Source organism: Myotis lucifugus, unplaced genomic scaffold (assembly GCF_000147115.1).
Source record: "Myotis lucifugus unplaced genomic scaffold, Myoluc2.0 scaffold_206, whole genome shotgun sequence".
Lineage (NCBI taxonomy): Eukaryota > Metazoa > Chordata > Mammalia > Chiroptera > Vespertilionidae > Myotis > Myotis lucifugus.
Genome location: NW_005871254.1, coordinates 1270663 through 1285252, shown reverse-complemented (window position 1 = coordinate 1285252; position 14590 = coordinate 1270663). Strand labels below are relative to the sequence as shown.

Here is a 14590-nt window from a genome sequence, read left to right as displayed (position 1 = left end):
TGCTCTGTGTGTGACAGGTAGAGCCATAACCTCTCCCATTGTCCCTGCCTGAGTGTGACAGTGGCGGCACCCCAACCTCTCCTGATCGGCTCTGCTCTGTGGGTGATAGAGGGCGGCGCTCCCAATCTCCCCTCCACGGGTCTTGCTCTGTGTGTGACAGGGTAGAGCTCACAATCCTCCCCATTGGCTCCTGCCCTGAGTGTGACAGGGTACAGCGCCCCAACCCCTTGATCCGCCCTGCTCTGTGTGTGACAGGGGGCGGTGTCCCAGCTCCCCTATCGGCCCTACTCTGTGAGTGACAGCGGGGAGCTCCTCAACCCCCTGATGGGCCCTGCTCTGTGAGTGACAGGGGGCAGCACCCCAACCCCCCTGATGGACCCTGCTCTGTGAGTGACAGGGGGCAGCGCTTCAACCCCCTGATCGGCCCTGCTCTGTGCGTGACAGGGGGTGGCACCGCAACCTCCCCATTGACCCTGCCTTGAGTGTAACAGGGGGCAGTGCCCCAACCCCCCAATCAGTCTATCCTGAGCGTGACTGAGGGTGGCATCACAACCTCCCGATCCGCCCTGCTCTGTGCATGACAGGGCGGCGCCCCAACTCCCCAATCGGCCCTGTTCTGAGCCTGACCAGGGGCTGCACCTAGGGATTGGGCCTGCCTTCTGCCACCCGGGAGCAGGCTTAAGCCAGCAGGTCGTTATCTCCCGAGGGGTCCCAGACTGTGAGAGGACACAGGCCGGGCTGGAGGACACCCCCCCCCCCGAGTGCACAAATTTTTGTGCACCGGGCCTCTAGTTAAATGATAAAACACACTGTATTTAGTACATAGTAAACCTCCAGTAACAAGCATCACCACAGTCTCTACCACAAATAATCAAATAGGATGTTTCAGCACACTTAAATACCTACAGGGTAGGAGAAGTCTGGAAGCAAATAGAGCTAAGCCCTTAATGAATAAGAGTTTGCAAGTGAATTGAAGCCAAAATGGCCTGCAACTTAAGCAGCAGGCCAGGAAGAAGGAAAAGTTTGTAAAGGGAGTCAGAAGTCAACTCTGGGGAAAGAACCCGTTTAAGGCTGCTCAATCCAGTGAACTATGACAGTAAGTACTTTTAACATTCCACTCCCAATGAAAGCGCCCTTGTACTGCAGCCTGAATAATTGTGTCCCCCTCAACATTCATATGTTGAAACCTAATCCCTAATGGGAGGCTATTAGGAAGTGGGTCCTTTGGGAGGTGATTAGGTCATGAGCATGGAGTCCTCATGATTGAGATTAGTGCCCTTCTAAAAGAGACCAGAGACTGAATCTGCCAAGGCCTTGATCTTGGAGTTTGCCATCCTCCAGAACTATAAGAAATAAATTTCTGTTGTTTATTTATCACGCAGTCTGAAGGGATTAACACATTTTGTGTATCTTTGAGCTGGGCTTCCCAGGGCTGAGACAGATTAGACCAACAGCATCACTTGGGAGTGCATTTAAAAATATTCCATATTTCACTATGCTGGAAATGGTTCTCGTTGCAGCAAATGTCTTTTTATAGCACTTTTCATGTGTCAAAGAGCATCTGAGACAACAAGGTACTATGCCACTCAGCTTATTAAAAACTTCTTCAGCCCAGCCAGCATGGCTCAGTGGCTGAGCGTTGACCTATGAACCAGGAAGTCACGGTTTGATTCCCCATCAGGGCACATGCCTGAGTTGTGGGCTCCATTCCCAGTGGGGGTAAGGGTGGGATGCAGGAGGCAGCCAATCAATGATTCTCTCTCATTATTGATGTTTCTATCTCTCTCTCCCTCTCCCTTCTTCTCTGAAATCAATAAAAATATATTTATATATTTAAACACACACACACACAAATAACTTCCTCAGCCATAACCGGTTTAGCTCAGTGGATAGAGCATCGGCCTGTGGACTCAAGGGTCCCAGGTTCAATTCCAGTCAAGGGCATGTACCTTGGTTGCAGGCACATCCCCAGTAGGGGGTGTGCAGGAGGCAGCTGATCGATGTTTCTCTCTCATCAATGTTTCTAACTCTCTATCCCTCTCCCTTCCTCTCTGTAAAAAATCAATAAAATATATATTTAAAAAAATAACTTCTTTAACAAAGAAGTTATGTAAAGAATAATTGCTCACACAGCTTAGAGTCTGACTGCCTTGTGCAGTTAATTAATCATTACCATGGCTAGGAAATTTCATGACTAGTACCAACAATAAAATATGGAGAAGACTTTTGGCTCAGTCCTCAGCAGATTCAGCTATCATGACACTGATGGTGTACTCTCTGCATCAAGAGGACGATAAAGAACGTTCAGTCTTTATGAGCACGTTTACTGTATTGTTTATATAGGCTACATACTAAAACAGTATATAAATTTGAAAGACAGATTTATATTGTTTTTATTTCCTCTTATTATTTCTATCTTGTACTGTTAAATGAGATCTTACAAATAGATGAAAGCATTAGAGCTTTCCCAAAAGAAATACAGAATTTATTTTTAATGAGTAGGAGCATAAGAAGAATAAATGTAAATTAATGTAGCAGGAATTATAAATCAAGGTATCATGTCAAATTGGGAAAAAAAATAAAAGACCACCTCAGTTGACAGAGATATAAATCATGGGAAAGATTAAACATGAAATTACTATCACCCCTCTAACAGAACAGACTTCTGGATAATCAATGCCACAGCAGTATTTTAAAGTAATGACTTCATAACTATCTGAACCAAATGAATAAGGTTGGAGTTAAAGAACATTAATGTATCACCTTAATTTCATTATTAAAATATAGGAGGAATTATACTGAGTGGATTTCCACTTTGGGGTATTTGTAATTTCTATCCTCCTTATCCTCCAATACATAAATACAACTCAAACAGTGTTTCACAAACAAAAAATAACAACTCTACTTTCATCAATGACCTAATGCATAAAGAAGTCAACTAACATTGGTCATCCATAATAACTTAGCAAGTTTATCAAGCAGGTGCCTACTTCCAATTGCAGCAATTAGTCCTATGGGATGTGCACTATTTACAATAAATCATGAACATGAGACCCTCAACACAAGCTCCAATTTGAAAACATACATTAACCAAACCGGGTGAGTGGGGGATCCACATATCTCATATGAATCTATTATTTAACATTTTAGTGACCCTGATGCATTCTCTTTTGGCTCCTATAGTTCTCATGAATTAAGTTAAGTCAAGCTGTAAAGCAATGCAGACCTTATGATTCCAGAGACTGTGAGTCACCAATGGAAAGAGTCCCAAACGTTTAAATTTCCACTGACCTCCAAACCAGAGGTTCAAAATCTAGAGAGATAAAGACATTAGCTGTAGCCTTATGAAACATTCAAGGCTGCTAGGCTGCTTTCATTTTATTAGGAATTTGCTACAAGCTCCTTATGACAAATTTAACAAGGATACTTTAAATCTTTTAAGCTTTGAAGAAAGATCCAGCAAACAGATTAGCTATGAAGAAATTCAATTTGGAACTGGAAGCTAAGAAGTAATGTGTTTATATACATTTAGTATTACCCAAGAAAACAAAAGGCTATTATGGAAGATTACAATCTTTACTGGTTATTAGTTAAAGAAATATGTTCTGATTTCAAACAATGGTTACAACAACTTCTTACCTTACATCAGCTTTTGCCAAACTCTTCTAAAAAACACTAATGTTTCATGAAATGTTTATAGAGATTCTGGTGGGGGGAAGGGAGATTTGAGAGAGAGAGAGAGAAAACAGAAATAATCCTCTAATAATTTTGTTTTAAAATTTTTAATACACAAAAAACTATATTTGATACAGTTATTGGATAAGCTGCCCATAATAGTATGCTTCTCTCCAAAGGCCAGAAAGTCCATAGACACCACTTATGTATGAAAACACTGATGATCAAGTGTGCATAAACATACAATTAGAGTGTTTTACACTATTTAATGACATGATTTATGCTAGAATTTTTGCCTAGTAATTTCAACATATTATGTTTTAACTTTTATCACATAATAAAGATATGAGTCAAAACTTGAAAATTTTGCTATAGCTGGATACATACTAAATTTTGCTCAGTGGATACAGCATCAGCCTGCAGACTGAAGGGTCCCAGGTTCAATTCCGGTCAAGGGCACATGCCCGGGTTGCAGTCTCGATTTCCCAGTGGGGGGGTGCAGGAGGCAGCCGATCAATGATTCTCTTTCATCACTGATGTTTCTATCTCTCTCCCTCTTCCTTCCTCTCTGAAATCAATAAATATATATTTTTTTAAAAGAACCAGCAGCTCTTCCTTTAAAAAAAACTTGAAAATTTATTCTAGCCATTACTTTATATGTGTGAAATTATTTTTTCGGGAATCTAATACAAGCTTATATTTGTTTTTTTTCTGAGTTTTGACTGATGTTCTGTCAATAATGATAATTTTTTTTTAATTTCTCATGAGTTTAAAAACTGTTATTTTAGTTAAAAACACGTATACATTACACACCTCAATTTTGGAGACAATAAATTCTGATGTAACTGTTTTTAAAATTCAAAACTTCACATGAACTCTGAAGGAAAAGATGACATAAGTATAATTTGCTGTACTTAGTTTGAATCCTTCAAAACTCAGTATGACCTGCATTTACCTTTTAAAATTTACGAGTACATAAGCAAGAATGTAAGTTCATTACAGATAGATTTATACACCCTCGTTTATAGGGGGGGAAAAAACTTTACACAACCTTTCTTGTTAAGTCATAGGACAACATATACTAAGTACTTTAGTAAAATACTGCACAATTTATAAGTTGCAATAAAGAATATTGTTGCTGTGAAGCTGGGCGAGTGCAGCTGCAGCTAATGTGTAGCAGGTCGGGGTTCCAGTCCCACCTCATCTTTGGTGGTGAGAGCCGGCCCCAGACCAACCTTGGGCATGTGAAATTTATCTTCAACGGCTGTAGTGGTGCAGCGACCTGATTTCTAAGTGCAGGCCTGTATCTCCCAGGAGGCCCCAGAGCCAGTGCACCTAGTAGACAGCGTCAAACCACATCATAACATCACCCAACCACCTCCACAGCGACACAATCAAGGGGGCAGACTCAGTGGGTACCACAACCCTAATGAAGTAAGCCCTGCTCTGTGGGGAGGACCCCTGCACAGAGGATCATCCACAGTGGTCAGTGGTGGCAGCCAGTCCTTGCAGCAGATTGGCCTGGGTGTTAAATCCCTCCCATTGATGTGCTAAGAGCAATAAAGGCTCAACTACAACAGGAGGATCTACACAGCCCATAGGAGGAGTGGTTGCACAACTGGAGTGCCCAGCTTGGGTAATCAGGGAGGCTGAGCCACTGGACTCTACAGGGCACCTACCAAAACAGGTCACTCTACCAAGCTCGGGAGACGTACCAGCTCTACCTAATACACAGAAACAAACACAGGGAGTCTGCCAAAATGAGGAGATGAAGAAACACATCCAAAATGAAAGAACAGAACAAAACTAGAAAAAGAACCAAAGCAGAGATAGCAATCTGTCAGATGCAGAATTCAAAACACTGTTATAAGGATGCTCAAGGAACTTAGTGAGAACCTCAACATCACAAAAAAGAACCAGTCAGAAATAAAGGATGCACTAACTGAAATAAAGAATAATTTACAGGGAACCAACAGAAGGGTAGGTAAGGCCAATAATCAAATCAATGATTTGGAATATAAGGAAGCAAAAAACACCCAATCAGAAGAGCAAAAAGAAAAAAGAATCCAAAAAAATGAGGATACTATAAGGAGCTTCTGGTACTACGTCAAGCGTACCAACATTTACATCATGGGGATGCCAGAAGGAGAAGAGAGAGCAAGAAATTAAAAACCTATTTGAAAAAGTAATGACAGAAAAATTCCCTAACTTGGTGAAAGAAACAGACATACAAGACTAAGAAGTGAGGAGAGTCCCAAGCAAGATGAACCCAAAGAGGCCCACACCATAACACATTATAATTAAAATGTGGAAGGTTAAAGTCAAATAGAGAATCTTAAAAGCAGCAAGAGAAAAGCACTTAGTTACCTACAAGGGAGCTCCCATAAGACTGTCAGCTGATTTCTCAACAAGAACTTTGCAGGCCAGAAAGGAGTGGCAACAAATATTCAAAGTGATAAAAAGCATGGACTTACACCTAAGATTACTCTACCCTGCAAAGCTATCATTTAGAATAGAAGGACATGAAGTTTCCCAAACATGAAAAAGCCAAAGGAGTTCATCACTACCAAGCCAGTATTATATGAAATGTTAAAGGATCTTCTTTAAGAAGATGATAAAAAATATGAACAAAAAAGGCAATAAATACGTATCTGTCAAAAAATGAATCTTTAAAAACAAAGCAGCAGAACAGAAATAGACTCATAGATGGAAAGAACATTTTGATGGTTGCCAGATGGGAGGGGGTTGGGAGGAATGGGTGGAAAAGGTGAAGGGATTAAGAACTACAAATTGGTTGTTAAGAATAGCCATGGGGATCTCAAGTACAGCATAGGGAATATAGTCAATAATATTGTAATAACTATGCTTGGTGTTAGATTGGTGCAGGATTTATTGGGGTGACCACTTAGTAAGTTATATAATGTCTAATCACTGGGGTGTATACCTGAAACTAATATAATATTGCATGGCAACTATAATTGAAAATTTTAAATGATTTAAATAAAAAAAATTTAAGTAAAAAAAATATTGTTTACATATAACTTGAGGTATAGATGTCATGCTCTATGTACAAAAAAAACTTTGTGGCTTCCAAAGAATATATTAATAGCCTCACAATGGCAGCAAAACTTTCTACTTTAAACTATAAATGTTTCCATGTTTTATTTTTAAATGCCCTCTCATTCCTGTACTCCCAAATCTCACTCTGCACTTGTGTCAGCCACAAAATGTAATTTTTAAAAAATATTTTAAAATTGATTTCAGAGAGGGAGAGAGCGAGAGAAACATCAATGATGACAGAGAATCATTAATCGGCTGCCTCCTACATGGCCCACACTGGGGATCAAGCCCACAACCCAGCATATGCCCTGACCAGGAATTGAACCGTGACCTCTTGGTTCATAGGTTGATGCTCAACCATTGAGTCACACCAACTGGGCACACAGATGTAATTTAAAAACGAAACAAACAACAACAAAGAAACACCCTCCCTTTGTTATTTATGGCAGCCTTATAGATAAATCAACAGAAATTAGGAAATAAGAGGCCTATTAATTCCTATCTTTTCTATTCCAGACATAAAACTAAACATGGAAAGAAAATTATAGTCATTAAAAACGTTGTTTCCTTTGACCAACTAACATTTTGCTGTAAAATCTTGCCATACAAATAAATTTTAGCATTTAAGGATCTCTATATTGAACAAATTAATACTTACATTTATTGTGAACTATATATTCAAAAAGTACATAAAATCTACATGTATGACCTAATGAATAATTATAAAGCAAACATCTATTTTTAAGCTACCTTCCAAGTCCAGCAATAAAAGCCAAGATCAGAGAAACAGAGGTCATCTCTCTTAAACATACTCCCACACCCATCTTTAATCACTGTGGCTTCAATGTGCTCTGTAAATTCCAGAAGTTCATTCACCAAAAATAAAAATAGTGCCATAGATGTTGTAAGGTGGAAGTATTTAAAATACCCATAAAATACATTAATAGAAAACATTTTCTAATATATAGAACATTTTGTTAAATTTTCCTGTGGAAAATGCCAGCAATAAGTGTATCGATCTATTTAGAATTCAAATTATTGAAGTGTTTGAATTTAATTTTGTGGAACACCACACAGGAGAGCCATAAAACACAGATTATTTGTTCCTAGCACTTCCAACAGCTGGCAGTAAAAACCAATGTCAGCACTCAAGATGGGAAAAAACACTAAATAATGGCCATTTCGACTCAGTAGCACCTAAATATTAACTATAAATTACAAAATAACACACTGATCTTTGTGATCTTCGCTGACAACATAATAAAAGCTTAGGCAGTACTCCTCAGTTCCATCCCAAATAAGAATGTTCACATAGCAGGATTATCAGGATTCTGATCTCTGACTTCTTACTAGATACTAGTGTATAGGTAATAACTGTAACATGGAATCACACTAAATGTTTATATTAATGCTTCTTATTTTAGGTAGTTCGAGTTACAAAACCTATTACTCACAGAATTAGCCAAAGCAAGGTTTTAAGGAGATAAATATTAACAGCTCCAAAAATAAACTTAACTGTAAAATATTTAAATTGATGTCTAATTTAACTTCCTTTTTTTTCTTTAGCAAAGCAAGCCACTCAGAGCTCAATGTGACTTTCCAAATACTGTTAATAAACAACATTTAAGAACCCCTTTTGAAGAAGTACTCTGACTCCAAAATGTGGACATAGATAATGCAAAACAAATATGATTCATTTATAACTTAAAATCTAGCCAAATAAATTGTTTCCCTTGCACTAAAGATATTTCCTTCCTCTCCTTCCAACATATATGTCTAATACTTACTTCTCACTAACCACAGCTGCCTGGGCAATGTTATTCCTGTGGGCCATGAGACAGTAAGCTCTATATAATACCTTTGGTGATTTGATGGAAGGAAAAACAAACAACTGTATTACACACTCAAGGTCTTCTGTTACGGACACTGACAATGATAGAATTAAAAAGTTACAGGGAAGAAAATCCTTGAATTTCTAGGTATTCTTTCACAAATAGATTTCCTTAAATCTCTAACACTGGAATGGCTGAGCAAATGATATAACAATTTGATGGAATATTGTGCAACCATTAAGATAAAAATAAAACTATGTAATATAGATTTTATAAAATATCATAAAATATTTAAAAATACTTTTACATCTGGGTGTAACTATGAAATACATATCTGAGCAAAACATAAATGAAGTTAATAACAAATGAGTAAATTACATTGTGGGGACTCCTCCAACTGTCCATATGTTTACAAAATAAATAGAAATTAGAAGGTCAAAAATGCAATGACTCCACTCTCTGAAAACTATAAAACTATCATCAGCACCATAGCAGTCACCTCATATTTATGACCTACACGAAACATACCAAACTTGCCATGTATTACCCTTCAGGAATGCTTCTGTGCAAGGTCACCAGACAAGGGGGAAACAAGGACCTGTCTGAATAGTCTGATTAAAAAAGTGGGGGGTATCTCAGAGCAAGGTAACAGAAGTATTTTAACCAATGGCATGTTGTACTGCCATTACATGATATCAAATTTAACATTACTTCATACCAAAATTAATGACTGTCAAATTTAATCCCAGAAAATTACAAAATGCAAATAGAACACCTATATTTTATAATTTAAGTGGAAGATTATATCAGTTTGGTCAACTTTTCATTGCATCAAAAATTACATCTCTTTTAAGAGAGATACCTAGAGTCTAGGATATTCTGATACAGGCATAGCTTCTATTACTTACTTTAGGCCTGCCTGTAAACATCACATGGGTCAAAAGTTCAATTAGGTGCCTTGAAATCACCGGTCCTACCTCAAGATGCGGAGTTACCATAATTTTGATTCTATGTATATGATAGTTAAAATTGCTCTTCACAATGAACTTTTTGCAGAAATGAACTGACCCTAAAATTCATATGGAAATGCCAAAGATCCCAAGTTACCACTATAAACTAGAAAAAGAACAAAGTTAGATGACTCACACTTCCCAATTTAAAACTTACTATAAAGTACCTGGCCAGCGTGGCTCAGTGGTTGAGCATCGACCTATGAACCAGGAGGTCGCGGTTTGATTCCTGGTCAGGGCACATGCCCGGGTTGCGGGCTTGATCCCCAGGAGGGGGGATGCAGGAGGTAGCTGATCAATGATTCTCTCTCATCATTGATGTTTCTGTCTCTCTCTCCCTCTCCTTTCCTCTCTGAAATCAATAAAAATATATTTTAAGAAACTTACTATAAAGCTATAGTGATACCATTGTAATAATCTGGTTATTATTTAACAAAAAGGAGAAAGGGAAGACTAGATAATATAGGCATGCCATTTATACAGCTTTGCTAATTTAACACTCTCCAAGTATTTTCGTAAGAAGATATACAAATGGCCAATCAGCACAGATTGATGGGGAAGGTACTGGACAAAGGCAGTATAGACTCATGCCCAGTAAGGGTTTGAGTGACCTAGGAAGGTGCCTACCTGTCTGCCAGTCACACCTGGGAATAAATTAGTGGCCAAAATAGGCAGGCCACTGCAAGGGTGTGAAACCTGAATATTTAAACTCCTGGACAAAGGAACACGCTCTCTTAATTCTTGCCTCTCCTGCTTGCCTGTGCTCCTCTTGCAGCGGGCATGCTCCACTGCATACTCCCAGTGACTCATACTGAAGTGTAACCCAAACAATGGACTGATGGACTTTAATTAACCTGAATGCTGAACTAGACCTGGTTGCAACATGCAACGGAAGCTCTGGACACTGGCCTTGCTTTTGGCTCGAGGGCTGCACCTTTTTCAGGAATGGTTTAAGGGGCATGGGACTTAGCAACCCGAGAAATATGACTCCATGCAAATAAAGCCTTTTACCACAGCTCATTCTCCCATGGGGGCTTCTTAAAGTGCTCATTTCAGTGGTAGCCCAAGAGCCATCCCACTCCTCTAGCATTTAAGGGTCAAATGGGAGAAATTTTATTCCCCATTAACAGTAGTGACATAAACATAGACACACAGATCACTGGACCTAAAACTGAGAGGCCAGATATAAACCCTTATGTTTATGGTCAATTTAAAAAGGTGCCAAGGCAATCAATAGGGATAGAATAGTCTTTTCAATAAATGGTGTTGGGACAATCAGAGATCCACATGCAAAATAATGAAATCGAACCTCTGCCTCACACCATACATGAAAATGAACACAAAATGACTATTCACATGAAAAACAATAAAACTGGATCTCTAATTTACCTCAATGTGGGGTTGGGAGAAGAATAGATAAACCAAAGAACTTATATACTTACTAGTGGCCCGGTGCACGAAATTCCCTGCACCCTCTCCAATCAGGGACCCCCTTGGGCGATGTCCGACTCACAATATGGGACCACTGGCTCCTAACCGCTCACCTGCCTGCCTGCCTGATCTCCCCTAACTGCCTCTGCCTGCCTGCCTGATTGTTCCTAACCCCTCTGCCTGCCGGCCTGATCTCACCCCCAAATGACCTCTCCTGCCGGCCTGATTTCCCCTAACCCCCTGCCAGCCTGATCTCACCCCCAACTGCCCTCCCCTGCTGGCCTAATCACCCCTAACTGCCTCTGCCGGCCTGATCTCACCCCCAACTGCCCTCCCCTGCCGGCCTGATTTCCCCTAACCCCCTGCCAGCCTGATCTCACCCCCAACTGCCCTCCCCTGCTGGCCTAATCACCCCTAACTGCCTCTGCCTCGGCCCCCACCACCATGGCTTTGTCAAGAAGGAAGTTGGATGTCTGGAAGATGGCCAGTTGACCCGGTCTAATTAGCATAATTAGCATATTACCCTTTTATTAGTATAGATAGATTATATAGGATAGGATTGCTTAAATGTGGGGGGGGGGGGGCCTTTTTCAGCAGGAAGAGATGCTCTTGGCAGACAGAAATACATAATCCCTATATCTGGACAGATAGCCAGCCATATCCACTATACTGCCAAACTGGTCATTAAAAAATTGAACCGCTTTCTTACACCTTACACCAAACAGCTGTTGCCCTTAAAACCCCTTCTCAGCCCCCACCTTAGGTTCTGCCTTCGCAGTTCATCCAGATTAGGTTCTAATTGGTTGGCTTCTATGCCAGTCAGCGTCAAAAGCTTCGCCTCCTAGGCAGCCATTGGCTCCTCACAGTTCACCCAGATTTGGTTCTGAATGGTCAGTTTCTATGCCAGTCAGCGACTCCGGGCCTATCTCCGGGCCTGATCAGAGAGGCGGGGCTGATCAGCAGCCTCCACGGGCTGCTGGCGAGGCCCAGAGAGAAAGAGAGGCGCGGCTGCTGCTAAGGCCAGAGAGAGAGAGAGGCAAGGGCTGATCATCAGCTGCACAGAGGCTGCGAATCAGACCTTGCTTCTGTCTCCAGGCCTGATCCACAGCCCCCTCGGCAGTCAGTGCTGGGTCGCCACGTTGACCCAGCACTAGTCAGTGCTGGGTCGCCACGTTGACCCAGCACTGACTGCAGGACTGACTTCCAGTGTTCAGTCGTCCGTTCGGTCATTTTGAACATTACAGACCCTGGCTCTTTATATATAGGCTAGAGGCCTGGTGCACAAAATGTGTGCACGGGTAGGGTCCCTAGGCCTGTCTGGCGATCAGGTTCCCCGCCTCCCCCCTGCTCCTTCCCTCGCCACCAATTGGGGCCTGCCAGCCAGAGGGAAGGGCTGTGGGAGGTTTTGATCGCCAATTTGGAACATGCAGGAGGCAGCCGATCAATGATTCTCTATCATCATTGATGTTTCTATATTTATTTCCCTCTCTGAAATCAATCAAATATATATTTTTAAAATGCGAGGTTTTTAGAGGGAGAAAGGTAGGGCAAGGGAGCTATTAAAAAAAAAGGGCAGGGGAGCATTTGAGATCTTGCTCACATTTCAAATAGGGTAACATAAGGTGGTCCTCGGGGTGACAGGTAAGGAGTGGCAGTGGGTAGAGCAGGGCACTGCGGGCTGAGGAACGGGCTGTAATGACTGGGAATGTCTGTGACAGTGACACTGAGCATGTGTTGGGACCATCGCTGGGATCATTCATCCCCAAGAGGCTTTGATTCCAGACGGGAGGAGAAACAGAGAGATCAGTGGGGCTTTCTTGGCCTAGAAGGCGATGCGGATGGCAGGAGTGGGTTGCCCTGCTTCCCTACAAATGTAAACAGTGTAACTGAACATGGACATCAGTCATGCAGCCAAATCAATGCCCAGCCAGTCCTGGTGGCTGTGTCCTGCCATTCTCTAGCTGTGCTGCGGCGCTATTAGCTGGGGAGGCCGAAGCCACACCCCCAAGTGCACATAGTATATAAAAGGGCGGGCAGGAAGTCGGAAGCCAGAAGCTGGAGCTGATGTGGCACGGCCCAGCAGTGCTGCATCTGCCAGGGAGCGGGACAGGGAGCAGCTGTCTGCAGGACTGGCTTTGGAGTCGGAGGGGTTGCACTTCCTGCACGTCACCGGTGAGTCACCGTGAGCCACGGGACCAAGGGGCAGCGGGGTGGGGGGGCCCCGTCATGGTTGGTGTGTGGTCCTTCGTGGCGCACCAGCCGGGCCGGGCAGGGCCTGGGGAGGCTCTTTCCTCCTGGAGCCGCTCTTCCCATGGTGGCAGTGTCCAGCCACTTTTTTTCCCAAAGTTTTTTTTTATTGGAAAGCAAGCTCTGGGTTTGCGGTTCCTGGGATCCCTGGGCCATAGTGTGCACCTCCAGGCCTCGCTTGTGCCTCCCTCCCTCTCCTCCTGCATTGAGTGTCAGCCCAGCCTGCGCCCTCTTGCAATCCAGGACCACTTGGGGGACGTAGCAGTGCACCAAGTGGCAGGCAGCGAGGGAGGATCCCAAACAGGGGCCAGGTGCCTCATGGCTCATGCTCATCCAGGCTGTTGCACCTGCTACCGCTGCTTGGTAGTGCTGCCATGGATCACCAGCCATGAGCCCAGCTCTGGTTGAGCGGTGCTCCCCCTGTGCCTGGTGCAGGGATTCGTGCACTGGTGGGGGGCATGACCTGCAGGGATCAATCCAATGTGGGAGCACTGCTCATCTCGGTCAGCCAAATGACACTCCCGTTGTGGGAGTGCACTGACCACCAGGGGGCAGCTCCTGCATTAAGCATCTGCCCCTTGGTGGTCAGTGCGCATCATAGCGAGCGGCAGGTCAACTGGTCATTCTGGTCGTGCCGTCGTTTGGTCACTGGGCTTTTATAACACTTGGAGTGCGGGAAACGAGTTAAGTCGGCTCGCGTGAATTGCGCGTACTCCGCGGGAGCCGTCTTTAACTCGGTTCATATAGATTTGCGGTGGAGTGCGGGAAACGTGTAAACTCGGGCCGATTGTAACTGCATATTACCAAATATTTGTTTGTAATCCACCCTTTTGGTGGATGGAACAAAACCAAAAGACAGAGCCATCTTATATTTTGGCGGGAAATTCACCCGCACTCCAAGTGATAATATAGACTAGAGGCCCGGTGCGCGAAATTCGTCCACGGGTGGGGTCCCTAGGCCTGACCAGTGATCAGGGCTGATAAGGTTACCTGCCTCCCCACCTCCTCCTTCCCTCACCGCCCGCATCCGCCACCACCCACTCCCGGTTCCCTGTCCTGACCCCCTGCTGGCTGGGGGTAGGGGCCAACCGCCACCACGGCGGGCAGGTGGGCAGCGGGCTAATCGGGGCCTGCCGGATGGGGGGAGGGAGCAACTGGCTTTGGAGTCAGAGGGGTTGCGCTTGGCGCCCCCAGGAAAGGGGCTGTGTCTGCTGCCACCCACTCTCAGTTCCCTGTCCCAGCCTCGGGGGCCCAAACCTGATCAGGCAATCAGGGCCTGCCGGCCAGGGGGAGGGACCGGGAGGTTGGCCTGCAGGCTGGGGGCAGCTCCTGTGT

At 43.3% G+C, this 14590-nt stretch overlaps 1 protein-coding gene across 4 annotated transcripts in view; it reads right to left on the bottom strand.

The window, feature by feature from the left end:
- The window catches only part of PARG (poly(ADP-ribose) glycohydrolase), a 184458-nt gene that overhangs the window by 120137 nt on the left and 49731 nt on the right, over positions 1-14590 (bottom strand). For 2 of the 4 annotated variants that reach the window (XM_023761300.1, XM_023761301.1), the window contains exon 8: positions 3227-3313. The exons of the other annotated variants lie outside the window; for them this stretch is intronic. In XM_023761300.1, the coding sequence (XP_023617068.1) occupies positions 3227-3313 (87 nt within the window). The remainder of the gene's footprint in view (positions 1-3226; positions 3314-14590) is intronic. 4 annotated transcript variants of the gene reach the window in all.